Raw genomic sequence first — 20,522 nt, forward strand, 5'->3', positions numbered from 1 at the left:
GTTCGTGGGTTCGAGCCCCGCGTCGGGCTCTGTGCTGACTGCCAGCTCAGAGCCTGGAGCCTGTTTCAGTCTGTGACTCCCTCTCTCTCTGACCCTCCCCTGCTCACGCTGTCTCTCTCTCTCTCCTGGAAATAAATAAAACATTAAAAAAAATTAAAAAAAAAAAAAAAAAAGACCTGCGTCTACTCAATTTCAAATCTGCTAATCCCGCATCTGTTAACGCCGAGACGGTAATCAATTACCTGCTAAAGAATTGAAAACCGAACTTGGATTTAACTCGAGCACGTTAATATTGCTGCAGATACATCAATCAGTCAGTTTCTCACGTGCTCACAAGATCTCAGTTCTTATTGTTTGAAAACACTATGTTCGTGGAGGATCTTTCTTCGTAATTCTTCATGAACAGCCATCCAAGGTTGAGTCCAAGGGTCAGTATATTCTTTCTGTGATGGGCCAGATAACAGATATTTGGTTAAGTGTGTGTCTCCCTGAGCATGTCTGCCTTCATAGCAATAAAGTGGTCATTGCCAATATTTAAAGCTACAGGCATAGCCATTGTTCCAATATTTTGGCGTTTCCTTTTTACATCAAGGGGATCATCAGATTTGGCCCCAGGCTCGTAGTTTGCTGACCTCGGTTTAGACTCAACATCGTTAAAACACACACACACACACACACACACACACACACACAGATGGAAGTTAGGTTGAGTCTTGCAGATTCTTGAAATCTGGTGCATAGGATACAATCCAAAGAGACAGAAGCGACTCTGTCCCTTTGCAGCGTTACTGGTGGGACATTATCTGTGGGATGTGTGGTGCGTGGAAAGCTTAGCCCCCGCAGAGGAAGCACGAGCAGACGGCAGACTCACGGACTCTGTGCCCAAGGTCCATCCTGCTCAAATTCTGTTATTCAGGATGTGCTCAGTCAATGCAGGAAAAACTCTTCGTGATGCCGCAGAGTCCAGTTTCCACACCCAGCCGATCACGACGACCTTTCCCCGATCACGTGCACTCATGCCACGCCTGAGTGAGAGTAGTGAGCTGCCCGCCGACGGAGGCAGCCAACGTGACCAGTCCCACCTGCTGGCCCTCGCTTTCCGTCTTTTCCGGGAGCGTAGAACTTCTGTCTCACTTCATGCACTCTTTCGCCGGGCCACCCAGTTCATGCCTCGGTGGCTGTTTGATGTTTAAAAATTGCTCGGGATTTCAGAAAGGAGCTCATGCATGCACGGAGGCAAACAGCACACAGAAACGCCTCCGAAAAGAATTGCTTGGTCATCGCCTCTCATTGCGAGTTTCAAGATGGTTCCGCTCCAGGGAGCACACCTGGCCAGCAGGGGCTGGACCCGGCTGAGAAGCGGGGGGTATGAGCCAGCCCCGCCCCGTGGGACCGGCCGCTCCCGGGCAGAGCTCAGGGTGCCCGGAGCCTCACGCCCATGCCTGTGTTCCGCAGAGGGCAGCTCTAATCCTCTTCCGAGGGAGCGCTGCCCTGACTCACCCCTGCAGGGAGTTTCCGGGTTAGCGCCTCCCTCTAAGGGGCTGAAAATCTGCCTGGGTCCCCGGTTTCTGATGCCAGTGTGGGGGCAGGGGGGTCTCCCAAGCTTCTCCCCCACAGCACCAACCCCATCGGGCACCCCTTCCTCTTGGGGCTGGGCGCTCAGGCACGTTCGGAAATCGTACCCCACATTGACCTAATAAGACAGCAAAGCAACCTCATTCAGTGTTTTAACCCCAAATCTCATAATAGTCTTTTTTAAAGATTTTTAAATATTTATATATTTTTGAAACAGAGAGGGACAGATCGTGAGCGGTGGACGGGCAGAGAGAGGGAGACACAGAATCGGAAGTGGGCTCCAGGCTCCGAGTCAGAGTCTTTAATTAAAGAAATGTTTTTAATTTACTTGTTATTTTAAATTATTTCAATATTTATTTATTTTTGAGAGACAGAGCACAAATACAGGAGGGACGGGGGGTGGGGAGACACAGAATCCGAAGCAGCTCCAGGCCCTGAGCTGTCAGCACAGAGCCCGACGCGGGGCTCGAACCCACGAACCGCGAGATCATGAGCTGAGCCGAAGCCGTATGCTTAACCTGCTGAGCCACCCAGGCGCCCCTGTTAATAAATTTTTAAATTTGCATTTAAATTAGGACAGTTTCCTGAGAAAATGTTAATTACTAGAACTTTCTTAAGAAAAAATATAAAACTTTAAATGAACAAATAACCTTGGAAGAGTAATGGAGGAAAATTAAGTTGCTATTCAACGCGGAGCTCGAACTCAAGAGCTGTGAGGTCATGACCTGAGCCAAAGTTGGACGCTCAAGTGACTGAGCCCTCCCGGTGCCCCTTAATTATTTTTTTTAACTAGGTCCACCAGGGACTTGAACTCACAGCCCTGAGATTAAGAGTGGCATGGCCCACGGACTGAGCCCCCTGGGTGACCCTGTCCATAGTGGGAGCATCCCATGATCGTTTTCACAGCTCAGACCCCCAATGCATTAGGGACGCCAGGGGGCTCAGTCGGCTAAGCATCCGACTCTTGATTTCGGCTCAGCTCATGATCTCACGGTTCTTGAGTTCGACCCCAAAGTCGGGCTCTGCACTGAGCGTGGACCCTGCTTGGGATTCTGTCTCTGTCTCTCTCTCTCCCCTGGCTGTTACCCCCTTTCTTAGAAATGTGTATTTCCAGGGGCGCCTGGGTGGCTTAGTCGGTTAAGCGTCCGACTTTCGCTTAGGTTATGATCTCGCGGTTTGTGGGTTCGGGCCCCGCGTCGGGCTCTGTGCTGACTGCCAGCTCGGAGCCTGGAGCCTGTTTCAGTCTGTGACTCCNGGAGCCTGGAGCCTGTTTCAGTCTGTGACTCCCTCTCTCTCTGACCGTCCCCTGCTCACGCTGTCTCTCTCTCTCTCTCTCTCCTAGAAATAAATAAAACATTAAAAAATTAAAAAAAAAATGTGTATTTCTGTTCTGTCCGCCTCCACCCACATTTTTATGCCCATGTGATTCTTGCCTCTCCGCCAACCCCTGGCCCATGTGCTCAGCCGCCAGGCTCCCCACGCCCCTGTCACCACCGGAAAGGAAAACATGAAACAAACGTGTGCTCCTTGTCCCTCTGGCTGGAGGAAATGCCTCCTCAGTTGGTAGGTTGAGTGAGTGGGAACGGATCGGATGACCCCGTTCAGCACCAGGGCAAAGAGAGAAGCCGTCAAGAGCCCACTCAAGGGCAGGGGGTTGCAGCTCCACACGCCTTTGTCTGGTGCTCGACTGCACCTTGGACAGCCCCCGCCCCCCCACTCAATCTATCTTCTCTTTTCCTTGTAGCTGGAAACAATCACAGCAAAGCGCAAGATGTCGTGAGGAGAATCAAAGAGGAGACGTCGAACGACAAAGGTACTTTGTGCTAGCCCGGCGGCTCTTTCCCTTGGTCTGGTTTCGGCGTTCGGGGCTTCTCAGCAGACCTGGGTGTTTGATCGGGGGCGTGGGTGGTGGACGTGATTCAGGGCTGAGGGTTGGCTGTCCCTCTTGCGCGTCTGTTTTGGGGATTTCCGGTGGCCACGGAAGAGTGGCGAGTGGCAGCGAGCCTGTCCCCGTGGGAGTGTTCCTCTGAGTAGGCAGGCGCGTCTGGCCCTTGGCTCGACCCTGCTCTGTAGCAAACCCTTCGACACTCTCTCCACTGTTTCGACCCAAGGAATGGCCACCTGCCTGTAACACCTTGCCCGCCTCCAAGTGCTCTTGACCCCTGTCTCAGCCCTGCTCGTGTGCCTTATACTTAGGAAAAGGAGATGTATGCCACCTTCTTGGATTTCGTGCACCCAACATGGTGCTTTGGGCGTGTCCCAGAGGCCCCGGCTTCCCCTGTCCAAGCTTATGGTGGCTGTTCTTAATGAGCTGGGAGACAGAAGGGAACCCGTGGGGGGCACGTTCAGTTAGCCTGTGTGCCGGGTGCCCTGATTCTCACCTGGTTCGTGCCAGGCAGCATGAAGGTTGCCATTTCACCCTGTGCGCAGGGGAAGTCCCAGCTGCCTCCACCCTTTGTGACGGGCTTGTTGGGAGCCCAGAGCCTGTCTGGTGCTTTGTGCAACACCAAGCAGCTGTTGTGGATGGGATCCAATTCCTTCTGCTACTTGCCCTGCACAGAAATGGTTGTTTTCGGCACAGAAACCATCCATGTATCCATCCATCCACCCATCCATCCATCCACCCATCCATCCATCCATCCATCCATCCATCCAATCTTCCATCCATCCACACATCCATCCTTCTGTCCCTCCACACATCCATCCACCCATCCACCCATCCATCTATCCATCCATCTACCCATCCATCCATGCATCCATCCACCATCCATGCATCCATCCATCCATCCACACATGCATCCATCCACCATCCACCATCCACCATCCATCCATCCATCCATCCATCCATGCATCCATCCAGTCTTCCATCCATCCACACATCCATCCATCCGTCCACCCATCCATCTATCCATCTATCTACCCATCCATCCATGCATCCATCCATCCATCCACACATGCATCCATCCACCATCCTTCTGTCCACCTTCCATCCATCTGTTCATCTGCCTGCAATCACGGAAGACCTTGTCTAGCTCAGGAGCTCTCTAGTGCTGAGCCCAGGTGGAGACACTTCTCTCCAGACCAGCCTGCACCTGCTGGAACCTCCGAAATTCTTGCCCACACACTCCCAGTAACACAGCTTGGCACAAGGCCCATGGGAACCACAGTTACTCATAGATTATGGCTCTTCCTTGATTCCTGCATTGGGAAATTGTGTCTCTGGCAGTTTTTTGTTTTGTTTTGTTTTGTTTTGTTTTGTTTTGTTTTGTTTTTGAGCAAGCAAGCACACATCTTAACATTGCATAGCTTACTGTCAAGAGCACCATGATTTCTCAATACCTAATGTCTCTCCTGTCTACCTCCACCCCTTCTCTGGACTTAATCTAAGAAAAGAAAAGTCTAAGTTCTTGGTCGAATGCTTCATCCTCCTTACTTTCCCGTACTTTCTGCCTTTGAAGTCATGGTCAGTTGAGGTCCTACTTTGGGTTGGGATGGGAGGCGACCCACATACCAGCCTTCAACTAGCTGAGCTCTTTGATGGATAAATTAACGACTGTTTTCAGGAACCGAGGCAATATGGCTTATTTCTCAACCGAGATAGTTTCCAGGGACAAGTCTCAATACCTTATCATCATGAATCCCTGGTGCCAACATATTTATTACTCTTGAGTAATAACCTGCTGATGAAAGCCGTCTCATTCGGAGCAAGTACTCTTGCTCTATGATCCAAAAAAGCAAAACAATACAGTAACATAAAATGACATAAAAGAACATAAAATAAAACAAAAAATAAAAATACGAAACCCAACATCACCTCACAAGCAAACAACAGAAAGTCATAACAGCGTCCCAGTGAATCCAAATGGGATTGGAGAATTTCAATACTCTTAAAAATACTGCGAGAACGTAGTTGTGTTTTGGACATTTGCCGTACACTCACACAAGCTGTGGTGAATTCCTGAATCCTAAACCGTCAGCGTGATCCCACTAGAAATATGGTGTCTTTGACCTTCCCTGAAAGGCTTTGCTTTGTGTTTTTCGGAAATGTCTCCTTGATCAGTTTCCATCTTTTCTAATATCACTCTCCCAGCAGTATCTCTCTCCATCTTTAGCGGGAAGAGGGGCCAGCTGTTTGATTCATGGGATATTTACTCAGGTATTACATCCAGTTTGCTTTCATTAAGAGAAAACAGTGCTCAGTTCTTCATAACTTCACCTGCTCCAGGAAAAGTCAGTTGTGTGCAATCCCGGCGAGATGAAAATACATCTTTTGAATGTCTGGGTCATCCAGCTAACTATAAAATACTTAATTGGTGATGGAAACAAAAATACCATGACATCAGTTTGGTATTCATTACGGTACCAGGTAATAATAGCGTCTCTGTGTAGGCATCTACCACCCTTTGACTTCTGAGAGAGATTCATACCTTGACTGTAGACCTATCTTGAGGCGAATAGACACCTACCATTTTTCTTCTACTCATAGACTCTCTGATTTTCCAGAATGATCCTTCTGGAGCTTGGTCCATTTGGAAAAACTTGTCTGAGTGTTGATTGCATGGATTTTTCTCAGTCTCCCCACCACATATGTTTTTTCTATATAGCATAGCGTTCTTGACACCTGATGCCTACAGTGAAGTGCTTGATGCAAGTTTGCTGGCCAACACTCAGCCTATCTCCAAGAGAAGTTTGAACAATATTCCGCGTGTATATTTACGGCCGGCATATACTCAAGGCTACTTATCTTCCTTGCTTACCATGAAATGGCCGTTATTGTCATGAATTTTTCAAACTAGAGTCCCTATGTTTTTTACCTCTTGACTTTAATTTAGCGTCCTAAGCGTGGATGTTAGCCAGCCAGATGACAGCTGGGCAGACAGACAGACTGCTGGTTTCCTGTGGGTAATTAGAAGATTTAGAAGGTCATTGTGTCTCTTCTGAAGGTGTGGAAGGAGACACTCAGCACGTTCTGCAAATTTAATCGGCTATTATAGCTCTCACCTCGTTCCTTACATTAAAGGCTCCTCATTTCTCAGAGTTTGCAATGATTAATTTTAACCTTTCGAAGCACTCGCAAGGTGAGTTCTATGAGAGAGGGCGATTGTGTGCCTGATTTCCTTAGCTCTTCTATAAATACCTGCAGGATTTGAAAAAAAAAATCCCACCAGGAAGAATTTTCATCCTCACATTGCCTGCTGCCTTCTGTTTCCGCCACCAGTAATTTATGGGATATTTTCACTTGCCACAGTGCCATTGACCATTGTATTTCCACATTTGTTTTGGACACATTGTAAACGGTTCCTTCGAGCACATCTCAAGATGCTCCGTGCATCCAAGCTCAGTAATGGGTCAGCACCCACATGTAACCCTTTCAAAAAAGTTATTCTAGAAATGTTACTTCCGTGTTTTTTCCTCTGGGGGAAATAAAGTAGATTACAGGTGATATAAGGGTTTTTTTTTTTTTTTTAAATAAGGTGTGCAGTGTTATGTAAAAGGTAAATATTTATAGTTCCTGTATTTGCAGGTTTTATCTTAAACGCTTTTCTCCTGGAGCCACATTGCTTTGTCTCCTGGGAGCAGGTATGGGAGTGCATGATCCAAAGTATTTATTTGTTGAGAAGGTGACCCCTGTTTAGTCCTGATGTTCTGCTGTGCCCCGTTCCCTCCTGTAGATCTAAGTTTCGGACCTGGGCCATTTCACTTCTGCCCGATGAACTTCCTTTAGCATCTCTTTAACCATGGGTTCTACTCATCACAAATTCCTGTACCTCTCTGAAAATCTGAGACCTGAGAATCTCGCTACGTGGCCTGCGTGTTTTGAAAGCTATTTTCTGTGGGTACAGAATTGCATGTTGAAAATATCCTCTGGCCCCCAAGATATTAAAGGTGTTCTGACATGGACCTTTGTCGTTTGGGATGAGAAGTTAGCTGCATTTATTGTCAGTATTTCATGAATATAAGTGTCTTTTCCCGTCTTTTCTCTTGTCTTCCTTTTTTAACTTTGTTTTCAGAAGTTTGAGAATATGCATAGGTGTGGTCTTTTTTTTTTTTTTTTTTGTCTGTCAGGGGTAAAAAGCTTCCTCTATCTGTGAGTAGTTGCATGTGATAAAATTTAGAGAATTTTCAGCCATTTTTTTTTCCCCAAAAAACTTTCTTCTTTCCATTTCCTCCTTATGGGTCTACAATTACGCGTATGTTAGGTTGCGTCAGGCTGTCTGGCCTTTATTTCATTGAGCACAGTTCATTTTATCCCAGCTTTCAAAATTTTTCTCTGTGCTCCAGTTTGGATCATTTCTATTGACCTACTTCAATTTCACCAAATTGTTTTTTCAGTTGTGAGTATGATACTTTTACCCCCACAACTGGATGTTTCATTTCAGCTAAGCAAACTGTTTTCTAGCTTTAGGGTTTCTGGTTAGTTAGTTTCAGTCTACATATTTGTCCCAGTGTTTTCATATCTTCGTCCTTGACATCCGTCTGTTCTTTTCTTTTCTTTTCTTTTCTTTTTTAATGTTTTTTTATTTATTTTTGAGGGTCAGAGAGAGATAGCGCGAGCAGGGAGGGTCAGAGAGAGACACACACAGAATCTGAAACAAGTTCCAGGCTCTGAGCTGTCAGCACAGGGCCCGACGCGGGACTCGGACCCACAAACTGTGAGATCATGACCTGAGCCGAAGTCGGACACTTAACCGACTGAGCCACCCAGGCGCCCCGACATCCATCTGTTCTTGTAGGTTCCTTAATAGGTAGTAGTTATTTTAAAGTTCTCTTCTGCGACTGCCAACACCTGTATCATCTCTGGGTCTATTCCTATTGATTTTCCCCTCTGGATGTCAGGTTGACTACATTTTCTTGTTTCTTTGTGCGTCATTTTAATTGGGTATTGGCCGCCATGAATGATCCCTAGTACCGATTTTGGATTCTGTTACCTTCCTCTGAAGAATGTTGAGTTTTGGAGCAAACAGTGGTATGACTTGCAGGATACCTAGATCTTGTGGAAGCTGCACCAAAGGTCTAGTTAATCACGAGTCTATTTCAACATTGCCCTTGGGTCTCGGATGGAGCCCTTAGTCTTGAGACACAGCCCTTTCTTCAAAGATCTAGACCATCTCAGGTTTCAAGGGAGAGTCCAAGATGTTCACCAAGTTCTTCCAACTTGGCAGGACTCAAATGTCATCTTGCCTCCCCCACACCAGGCAGCGGCTGAAATGTCTCTCCTCACCCTTCAACGTGCCAGCTGTTGTTTGCTTTTGAGTGCCTTGCTGTCTCAAGCTGGAGCCTTTGAAATGGATTACTCAGCCATGGGTTCTACGGGAGTTTCTACCCACATATTGATTCTCCGTCCCCTGTGGCCTTTCAGTGTCTGAGATCCCAGCTGCTCCAAACTCTGCCCTTTGACTCCTCAGCTCATCTGTTTGCTTCTTCCCACATGGGCTCTGCACCTTGCACTCTGAAAAGGACCCTCAGAGGGGGAAAAGGATAAATGAGCCCTGTGTTTAGTGTACCAGGATTTGTGGTGATTCTCTAATAAACTACCTAGGTTACCCTGAGGAGCCTGAACAAGAGAAAACATTAATCTGCCTTATGTTGGCCATGTCCGTGATCAGGGAAACAGCCAGCATTGTGTTAGGGACTTGCTGTGTACCGAGTAGTGTTGTAAAAACTCGTTATGTGTATTGATTCACGGGTCCCGTCCTTTGAGGTAGCCGTGATCACTGAATGTGTTTTCCAAATGAGGAAAGTGGGGTCGTAAAGAGTTGAGGGCAGTTGCTTTGCTTTATGTAGTTACTAAGGGGAGGTGTTGGGATTTGAACTTGACATCCCTCATAAATAAGTGAGATCCGTGGGGAGGCAGAGAGGTGGAGATTGGCAGGGAAGAGAAAGAGAAAGAAAAAGCTCAGGCGTCTTGGCAGATGGGAGTTGAGTTGGGTGCCCATCGGCTGGGGTCTTTTAGGATTGCTGGTTTGTATAGTGTAGTCTGTTCTGTCCCCCTGAAGACCCGTTACATACACACCTGGCTTGTAGGTGAGCATGTGCTGTGAGTGCACGTGTGTGTGGGGACAAATGTAGCGTCCCATGTTCCCGCAAATGGGACAGAATGATGGCAAGAAAGACACAGCAGAATGACTACCTTTTCCTCCTCATGTCTGACGAAAGTCAGCAGAGTGGACCAGTCGCTCCCCAAGAGCCCTTAAGATGTCCCAAGAGGTAGGGAGGGACCTGGGGTCTTCATGACTGACGATGAAAGCACAGATGCTTCACATCCAGAAGCCGTTGCCTTCTGTGTACATATCATCAGCCCTCGGGGACTTGGGTGACCCCCTTCCCTTCTGCCTGGCATCTTGCTTTCCCACATTTTATCTTGTTGGACATCTTTCTCTGTTAACAAATAGAAGTGCTTATTTTCACAACCGTCTACCCTTCCATTGTGGACATACATGAAATCATTTGCCTAATATCTTACGAATGCATTTTTTAAATTATTACTGTACATCCTTGATGGCCTTGTGCTTGTATCTTTGTATGCTTTTTCACATTCCGTGTGTTTTCCTACAGAACTCATATGGGTGATGATCTGGCCACTCGGTGAAGCCGTGTTGGAAGACAGCAAAGTGTGTCCAGTGATACAGGATGCAGATATTTGCAACAGCTTGCTTTGGGAGCTCGAGGTAGCGATGCCTCTCTGCCCGGGTTATTGGACCGCCCATCTTCGTGTGTCCTGAGCCAGCCTTCTTACGTGGAGCTCACCTGCACACAGTTAGCGCCATTCCTGGGGCTTGGCTCAGTCTCTTCCTCCTTCCCTAACAAACGTGTCATCACTCCACAGCCCACAATATGCCAATAAGCCTGGGTGTGGACGGAGAAGTCTTCCCCTGAGGTTTAAGTGCTTGGCATAGCTGTACCTCGGTCACTTACCTCATCACCGTCCCAGGCGTGGGCTTTGCGCGTCAGGCAGCTGCCCTAACTCGTCCTTTGAGTGTTCCCGTTCTGAGTGTTAACTAATGCCATGTTCTCACCTGTCTGTGCCAGGGAGACAATTCAAGGGTTGCTGTGGTCGCCCGGGATGGCAACATCTCCTACATGTGCCTTCTCATAGCTGGCTTCCTGTCTCGTTTTCTGGGGTGCACCGTGTATAGGCATCTCCTCTTCCAGACTGACCTTTATCCAGAGCAAATTCCGCACATAATCTGCTTATAAGACTAAAGATGAGAATGCATTCTAAAAACAACCTTTTGGGAAGTTTTGAGTCACAAAAAGTCCTTGTAGCTGTAACACATGTTGTTTCTTCATACGCAGAGGTGAGTCGAGGGCCTGACCCTGCCGTTATCTCTCACCTGGCAACTATGCGCAACCTTGAATCTCTGTTTTTATTATAAAAAAAATGGTCAGACCTTAATTGTTGGTCGGGTTTTAAGGTTTATAGAAAATTGAGCACGAAGTACAGAGAATGGCCATCCACCGACCGCCATGTTTTGACGATTATGACCGTCTTGCGTGTATTGGGCACATTGGCTACAGTTGATGGACCGATACAGACACAATATTATTAATGCGAGTCTGTAGTTTGCATTAGGATCAGGCTTCCTGTTGTGTGTTTGGATCCACTGTATGTGTCGTACAGAGTGGATTCACTGTCCTAAAAGTCCTTTGTCTCCACCCGCTCACCCCTCACCTCTTCCAACCCCCGGTGACCCCCAAACTTCTTACTTTCTGCATGGATTCGCCTTTTCCGGAACATTCTAGAGCTGGGATCTTAGAGGACCTAGCATTTACAGACCAGCTTCTCCTACTTACTCACGTGCGTTAAAGGTTCCTTCATATCTTCCCATGGCTGCGGAGCTCGGTTCTTTTCAGCGCTGCATCGATATGTTTACGAAGGATGGACGCCCTCTGCCCAGGACGCCACGTGCTCATGGATAAGCACGACCATGTGCAGAGCTGGGGGGCGAGGTTCCCCCTGAGGAAGACGAGTGCCCAAGCGCAGCGTCTTCATGTGTTCGAAATCCGGCTCTCATGTTACAAAGGACGCTGGGGCCAGCGTCAGAGTGAGGTTTAGGGTCAGGGTCAGGGTTATGGTTAAGTCAGGGTTTGGTCAAGGTCAGTTGTCAAGGGTTGGTGTTAGGGTCAGTTTTATGGTCAGGGTTATGGTTATGGTTTTATTAGACTCAAGGTCAATCTTATGAGCACGGTTATGTTTTGGGTTAGGGTTATGGTAAAGGTTAGGGTGACTGTCAGGGTTATGCTCAAAGTGGGGTATAGGGTTAGGGTCAGGGTTAGAGGTTAGGATCAGGATTACAGTTATGGTCAAGTTTAGGCTTAGTGTCAGGGTTATGCTCAGAGGAGGGTTAGGGGTTAGGGTTAGTGTTTGGGGTTGGGTATAGGAGTTAGGATGAGGGTGACGGTTCAGATTTGGGTTTGGAGTTAGGGTTAGGGTTATGGTTATGTTCAGAGTGGTTAGGCATTAGGGTTCAGATTGGGGTTTGGGGTTGGGGTCAGGGTATGCTCAGTGTAGGATTAGGATTAGGGTGTGGGGTTAGGGTTAGAGACAGGGTGAGGATTCTAACTGGGGTTTGTAGTTTGTGTAAGGGTTAGGGTTGTGGTTAGGGGTTCAAGGTGAGGGTATGCTCAGAGTACCGTATAGGTTTAAGGATGAGGGTGAGGGTTAGGTTTATGCTTACACAGGGTATTGGGTTAGGGTGAGAGTTGTCTAAAGTTTAAGATCAGGGTAATGGTTATGATCAGGGTCTCTGGTCAATGTTCAGGTTAGCTTTACGATGAGACTTTAAGTGGGTCTGTGTCTAGTGTTAGCATTAAGGTTAATTTACGGCCAGCATCCTTCTCAGGCTCATTGTTATGGTCAAGGCTGATGCGATTTAGAATTCAGATGTTGGGTTAATGGTTTTTCTTGCTGTTTGCATGACACTCAGCATCTGATCAGGGTCAATATGAGGGTTCGGCTCACGTTGGGGCTTGAGGTTATGGTCAGGGTCAGGGTCAGGGGTTAGGGTTAGTGTTGACGTCAGTATAATACTAGTTTCTGTTGAGTTGTAAGGTTAGAGCTCGGGGCGTCTGGTGCTGCGGGTTGACTGTCCAAGTCTGATCCCACTTCAGGGTGAATATCCGCTTGGGGTGTGATCACAGTTCTTTCTGACATCGTTTCCAGATATGTGTCCTACCTGTGATTAGAGCACACCCTTTGCTCTGCTACTTTTCAGGAAGCCGTCTGCACCTGAAGGTCTTCCCATCTCCGTCTGTCTTCCCCGGGGGGCCGGGCTGAGGGCGTCCCATCCCGCCTGCACCCGGAGGGTCAGGGTTCCAAGGTGCTCATCGCCGAGTTTCTGATCTGGCATCATCTTCTCCATGTCGCTGGCCGGGTTGTTTCACAAGTTAATGTCCCAGGAGGTTATCGGGCAGTTTGAGCAGTGACTGCTGCATGCGCTGTTTTCACTGATAAGAAAGAAAATGTGTCGTTGAAACGGCCACGAGGTGCTTCGTCAGCTCGTTCAGAGAGCCTTATCCCAGCTGTGACACGGAAGCCGGCTTGTAGCTGGGGGCGGGGCTCTGACGGCCACGCAAGGGTGTCCTGGTGGGGTCTTCTGCCCCAGGAGCCAGCTGCCCGCTCACCCAGCAAACGACTTGCCTCCCACACCACGTGCACCAACTCCCCCTTCCCTGCTGAGCCTCAGGCTCTCCCTTCCGTCTTTCCAGCCCGTCTTCCTCTGTAGCTCCCAAAACCAGAAAACAGCATTAATAAGGCTGTAGTTTCTGCAATGGCAGCAAGGTGGAAATTTGGGTCCGTTGGCTCCATTTCTGAGACTCTGGAGCCCCACTTACCTCCAGACCCGGAAGGTTCCTGTAAGGGGCAAGACGCATAGTCCCCACCGAGATGGTGCTTGCTCCAGGCAAGTTGACCCCCTTTGTTCAAAAGAGTGAGACCTCCGACCACGGCACTGCCTCGTTCCCCGTGGCTCGAAATTTCCAGGTATCAGGATCATCTTCTTGGGGAGTCATGGACGCACTGGTGAGGTCTGGGCACGTACGAGAGCCTCGGTGGGGTGACAGGTGCATTTGAGAAGGTAGTAACAATTCCTTATAGATGCTTCTGTGGGCTGATTGACGGTCCCCAAGAAGATGTCACTGACGGATGGATGGATGGACAAACAGAATGTGGTCCATGCCCACGATAGACGATGACTCAGCCTTGAAACGGAAGGATGTTCCGCACCTGCTGCAATGTGGCTGGACCTTGGGGGTGTGATGCTCACTGACATACGCCAGACACAGAAGGACACATGCCGTGGGATTCCACGTATATGGCGTCTGTGGAGGAGACTCGCCCATAGACACAGAGTAGATGGCGGGGGGGGACTGAGGACGGGCACGGAGAGTAGTGTTTCGTGGGGATGGAGCCTCAGTCTGGGAAGATGGAAGGTTCTAGAGTTGGATGGATGGATGGATCTTACCACAAGCTTCTTGCTACGGGGTCCCCATACCCGCCATGGTGGCCCCATGGAATGGACAATGGATAACCCATAAGACTCACTCAGCTGCATCAACCACGGCTTGTCTCCCCCACAAGGCAGAGGCTTCCTCAGGAGGGAGCTGGGCACCTGTTTTCTGTCTCCTCTGGAAGGTTCTGGGCGTCTCTGTGTGTTCCTTCCCTTCCTTCCAGGGCTGAGTGGGGGGGGGGGGCGGGGGGGCACGACCGGCAACCGCTTTCTCTGGCTGCTTCTTTTCTAGAATTCATCCTTTGCCCCACTCAACGCCGGTCTCTTTGAACATCTTTGGTCTGGTTGAGGTCTCAGATTTGGGGGGCCCACCTCACCCCCACATTTCCTCTGTAAATTCTACACTCAATTCTTATCTCTCTATCCATGACCTAAGTGCCCCAGCCAGCAGTGAGGTGGGGGAAGCCCCCTTTTCATATTTACCTTTAGTGATTAAAAAATGCAAATTTCCGTATACCCAGACACACGTTGATTTTGGAAAGCTGCCCTTCGGAATCGCATACACAGAGAACTCACAGCCAGCAAGATGGTATTTTATAAACAATAAAAATGCAATTCTTGCATTTCTATTCCAAGCCACAATCTAAGGAATATAGCCAAAAGATATCAAGAATATTAATACAGCTCTAAGTTCTTGAACTAGAAAAAAATGGGGGAAAATGTGCCTGGACACCCAGGAACTAAAGTAAAAATTCGGGATTAGGGAAATAGAAGTATTTGGTGCAGAAATAAACACCAAGTGGGAACAGAGTAGCCACAAACAAAATTAATAATCATTTCCTTGAAAAAATGAGAGTAATAATTCACCAAACCATTATTCATCCTACACCCTGCAAGAGAAGCAAGAACAAATTAAGTAAGCCTTGGAACAAGAAAGAGGAAATAACATCTAATAAAATGTGATTTAAATTTGGGCAAAGAGTAATTTATTCTTGACTCTGGGCTAATATCTTTGATTACCGGTTAGAAAAGGATGTCTCATTCCAAAAAATAAAAATGAAAAATGGAATTTTCTCAAGTTGGTGCAGACAGAAATAGAAATCACAAACAGATTAGCAGTCTGTTGAAATACAAAATGTCGGGGGCGCCTGGGTGGTTCAGTCGGTTAAGTGGCTGACTCTGGCTCAGGTCATGATCTCACAGTTCGTGGGTTCGAGCCCCGCGTCGGGCTCTGTGCTGACAGCTCAGAGCCTGGAGCTGCTTCAGATTCTGTGTCTCCCTCTCTCTCTGACCCTCCCCTGCTCATGCTCTCTGTCCCTCTCTCTGAAAAATAAAAAACGTTTAAAAAATTAAAAAAAAAAAAAAAAGGAAATAGCAAATGTCAGAGCTGTCCCCTAACAGGCTCTTGTGTGGGATGGAATTCCTTTATACTTTTCCTAAACTTCCAAGGATGGTCTAGACCAAGGGTCTGCAGACCACCACCCCGGAGTTAACGCTGGCCCTCCACTTGTTTATACAAATAAAGTTTTATCGACACACAGGCTGCATGCATTCATTCACTTATTGTCTGTGACTGTTCATTCCACACAAGAGCTTAAGACTTCAGCCCACAAAGCCTATTTACTCCCCAGCCCCTTATGACAAAAGTCTGCCAGTCCTTGGTTTATGCCATTCCAAGGGCCTGGACCCACCAACCTTACTCCATGGTTAAATAGAATAAACTCTGTTTTTTCCCCAAACGGCACGGTGTTTGTTCCCAAAGTTGGTCATGGGCCAACCCTACTGATTAACCTAGAGACAGAATGTCTAGCTTAATGTTAACTACTGAGTAGACTTCCAGGTTTAAGATGCCCCTTGAGGGGCGCCCGGGTGGCTCCGTTGCTTGGATGTCTGACTTTATCTCGGGTCATGACCTCAAAGCTCATGAGTTTGAGCCCCGTGTCGGGCTCTGTGCTGACAGCTCAGAGCCCGGAGCTTGTTTGGACTCTGTGTTCCCCTCGCTCTCTGCCCCTCCCCTGCTCACTCTCTGTCTCTCAAAAATAAATAAAACCGGGACGCCTGGGTGGCTTAGTCGGTTAAGCGTCCAACTTTCGCTTGGGTCATGATCTCGCGGTTCGTGGGTTCGAGCCCCGCGTCAGGCTCTGTGCTGACTGCCAGCTCAGAGCCTGGAGCCTGTTTCAGAGTCTGTGTCTCCCTCTCTCTCTGACCCTCCCCTGTTCACGCTGTCTCTCTCTATCCTAGAAATAAATAAAAATATTTAAAAATAAATAAATAAATAAAACCATTAAAAACAACTTAAAAATGCCCCTTGATGCAAATGCATCTTCATTCACTTGCAGAAATATCACAGTAATATATTTCAGAAGATTATGGCAAAGAGTCCAGTATAATTCCGTATCCATGAATGAGTAAACCTCTAAAGAAATTGATTTTATTGCACCGCCTGGGAGGCAGGCAGTGCTCGGTCTACACCTGCAGCATGGATTGCATGGATCCCAGATGGATTCCGTGCAACCTGTGGCTGGGTGATTGGTTCTGCCCATGATGAGAGAAGAATGATCCAGAATGAGGGGCGACTGTAATGGATTAGTGCTATCTGTCTGCTGTGGTTACTGCGGAAGGATTTGGGTCATATGCTACCGTCTTACCTTCTGGGAGTTGTCTCAAAGCCTAGACAAGCCATTAGTCTTTTAACGCGGCCGCGACCTCCAGCGAGGATCCTAACCGTAGGGCTGCGTCGCGGAGGCGCTCCCCGGGCGTAGCCCCTGCTGGCGCTTCGCCGGCGCTCGGCAAATACTTTTTTTTTTATTATTATTTTTTTTAAATTGTTTTTTTAATGTTTTATTTATTTTTAGGAGAGAGAGAGAGACAGCGTGAGCAGGGGAGGGTCAGAGAGAGAGGGAGTCACAGGCTGAAACAGGCTCCAGGCTCTGAGCTGGCAGTCAGCACAGAGCCCGACGCGGGGCTCGAACCCACGAACTGCGAGATCATGACCCAAGCGAAAGTCGGACGCTTAACCGACTGAGCCACCCAGGCGCCCCACGGCAAATACTCTTTTAATACCATCAGCTGTGTTTGGGTTCTTGCCCGCATGGAATTTACATTCCGGCCACAGAGGCGAGTTAATGCAGTAATAGCCTACTTACCTGGGTTAATGGAATTATGGTAAAGACTCTAAGGCATGTTCTGTAAGCAGCCGTCTTAAAAGATTGGGTTGGGTCACCTGATGGGATGCCATAGCCTCTGATCTTCCATCCACCATCGTGTTCACTTCCTTTCAGCCTCTACTTTTTTGAGCGTCCCTTTCTGCCACGTCCCTGACCCCCCCGGCCCCTCCCCCTGGCCACACGTCCATCCGTGGTCATGGTGCTTGCTCTCACTGATCATCTAGCCGTCTCCCAATGTCCTGCCCGCTAGAGCGCTCTGCCCCACTCCGCCCCTTCAGGGCCAAACTGGACATCTTCCGTCTACCTGCTTAAACCCATGTGGACGGAGAAGCTTTCCTGCCTCCCCTCTGTCTCTCTTTGCCCGTGTTCTCTTTGCTTCTTGGTTGTTTCTCTCGTCCGCTTGGCCATCCCAGTCATACTCACGCTAGACGTCTCAGCTTGCACACAAGACCTGTGTCCTGCCCTCAGGTGCCTTCACTCCTTGCTCCTGTAACCTTCATCACCAACCTCACCCCTTGTGCTGTCGTTTGTCCAACGATGACCGACGTCCCTGGCCCACAACACAGTCCCCGGAAAATCGGAAGCATATGGAAGGCACCGGGTAAAAGAAAAAAAAGCGTCAGGCAACATCTTGGTGGTGATGACGGTGATGATATTGTTGATGGTGCCGATCATGCTCTTGCTCTCTTATGTACCATGGTTATTATCACATACAATCACAGAATTTGGGAGGTGATGCCCAGAGACTGTGTTGGGCTCCCCAGAGATGCCCAGCTCGCTGCTGGTGCTGAATTACACATTCCTGTCCGTCCCCTCCAGTTTTCTCTTCCCGCTGTGCCACAGGAGAGCCTCGTTCATTCTGTGGCTTCACTGCGTGCCCTGTGTTGGGATCATATCTAATTCAAGATGACTGTCACAAAGAATATTGGTAGAACCTCATCTGTATTGTCTGTTTGACCTTGGACACTCCATTTCCTTAATTTCTAAGTCTTTTCCCCTGAGCTGAAATTTTGCAGCTTTTACTCAAAGCGAGAGCACATTCTTTCCCCCTGACACTACCAGAACTGAATTAATTCATGTCTGTATTCATTTTCACTGATACCTTTCTCACTCGGAATGGAAGCTTCCGGTAAGAAGTTGCATTTGATGTTAGCTTTATGACTTTATAGCGTCAGTTGCTTTTGCGTAGACCATTCATTAGGCACGCTCATGGTCACCATGAAAGTGGATATGCTCGGCATTGATTAAAATACAGTCTCTCCGGGCAACATAACATTAAGAGCTGCTCAATCATTTCCAAATTTCTTATGTTAGAACTGCGATTGAACCCAACTCCCCTATTCTGGAGGCTGGAGTTGGCACCTCACAAAACACTTATTTTTAAAGCCCTTCCTCGGGGGAAATGAGTCGCGTCCCATTTCAGTTTTGCCTGTGGACAGAGGCATAGGGACAGCACACTTCCGAGGAAATGTGAGTACAGACAATCGATTTTCTCTTCATTCTGTCCAGGGAAGGATCGAGCGGAAGGTTGTAAAGAGATTCAGAGGGGACGATTGCTTCCTTCCCTTTTCTTTTCAGAGTCCTATTTCCTTCACACCGGAATTCTATGAATTTCGATAAGCAAATATCTTCCGTCCGACCTCCGCGTCTAACCACCCCGGGGAAGGGGTTTGCCTACATTTCTTGAGCCGCATTCCCAATGCGTCTGTCTCCTGGCTGATTTGCTGGTTTGGGATGGACCACTGTAACGAACGTAAGGCTAATAATGAACACACGTCCCTGGATAATTGATGAGGTCCACTCGTGGTTGGAAACATCTTTGCTGTAGGTGACTATCTGTAGACTGTCCTGTGGCCCAGCTGTCTGAAGTCTCTGTCAGTGCCAAGTTCTCATCCTGGGACACTGGGGGAGCTGGCCTGGTCCATCCCTGCCTGCCCTGCACAGCCGATTCCACCCCTCCCGCCGAGCACACTGACTGGTCATGCTACTTCCTCGCTCGGGCGGACGACGGCTGTGCCAGAGGGGCCTCCGAGATCCCTTCTCCAAGCAGTGGAGATCACATTCCTAAATATTTTCATTAAGCCAGATGAGTCTAGGAGAGCCCACAGGACGTCTCCAAGCCTTCCGCCCTCTGCACATGAGGGGGATGCTGTCGGCCACCCAAGCCATGGGTGACAATGCTTGCCCATCGAGCTGACTCTTCCCGAGCTGGGCAGCTTGGGGAAAAGGCCACACTCCAGCCACGTGCCGATGCTCCAGTTTCCCATGTCCAGAATTCATTCACGCATCTCCCGGGAGAGTCCTGCCTTTCCAGGAGAATTCCCTAAAGACCAGGCGTCTTCCTTGCTTGCCTTTGGCTGTGACTCCTTTGTAGGGACCCGGAAAGGTGTACCCATGGGCACCTGCTTCTCCTTCCTCTGTGGCTTCATCCGGGCTGGCGTGCTGGATTTAAGGCTCTGCCCGCCATGGTTTTCTGCATCCGGGGGGGAAGGATGGGGGCAGTAATTCTCGGCCGTGGCTGGAGAATGGCTGCTCAGAACCAAAGGGGCTTGAAGAGGAGACAGATCTAAACTGGTATTCGAGTGCTCCCTGTGACCCCAGCTGACAAACCATGTTTGTCACGGCCGCGTGTATGTGACAGCGTACGACACGCGGGTGCAGCATCTCATGGCTGGGACCCACACATCCTTCTCGTGCTTACCTTTGTTTTGTGGTTTTTTAGAATTTTGTTTAACAATTATTTACTTTTGAGAGACAAAGAGAGACTGAGTGCAAGCAGGGCAGAGGCAGAGAGAGAGGGAGACACAGAATCATGAGCTAGCTGTCAGCACAGAGCCTGACCTGGGACTCGAACCCACGCACCGTGAGATCATGACCCGAAGTTGGATGCTTAACCCACTGAGCCTCCCAGGCGCCCCCCCCCGCACTTGCCTTTGATTTTGGTTCAGTCCTTCTTTGGTCACATCTTTGTGCGTAATAACTACATAGGAGCCAAAACTACTCATGCGTTTCAAAACAAAACACACCTGTGTCTAGAGCAGTGTATAATTTCCTTTTCGTGGGATTCACCAGATAATTCTCAGAAACACGTGGGTGGATGCCTCATGTCACCACACCTCATTCTTACTAGGTGCATGTGTGTCCTGGAGCTGATGGCATGAATTAGTGCAGATTGGGTGGCTTGCAACAGAAGGAAGTGATCCTGTCTGCAGTCTGGAGGTCAGAGGTCTGAGATCCAGGGGGGCGGGGCCGCTGAGATGGGGGCGGGGCCACTGAGATTCAGGCGGGGCGGGACCACTGAGATGGGGAGGCGGAGTCGCTGAGATCCAGG

At 48.6% G+C, this 20,522-nt stretch overlaps 1 protein-coding gene across 1 annotated transcript in view; it reads left to right on the forward strand.

Annotated features, from left to right (window-relative positions):
- The window catches only part of DHRSX (dehydrogenase/reductase X-linked), a 116,341-nt gene that overhangs the window by 19,972 nt on the left and 75,847 nt on the right, over window positions 1-20,522 (forward strand). Inside the window, exon 3 of the mRNA XM_039245286.1 lies at window positions 3,320-3,388. Within this exon, the coding sequence (XP_039101217.1) occupies window positions 3,320-3,388 (69 nt within the window). The remainder of the gene's footprint in view (window positions 1-3,319; window positions 3,389-20,522) is intronic.

This window comes from Hyaena hyaena, unplaced genomic scaffold (assembly GCF_003009895.1).
Source record: "Hyaena hyaena isolate Hyena2069 unplaced genomic scaffold, ASM300989v1 scaffold_259, whole genome shotgun sequence".
Taxonomy (NCBI): domain Eukaryota; kingdom Metazoa; phylum Chordata; class Mammalia; order Carnivora; family Hyaenidae; genus Hyaena; species Hyaena hyaena.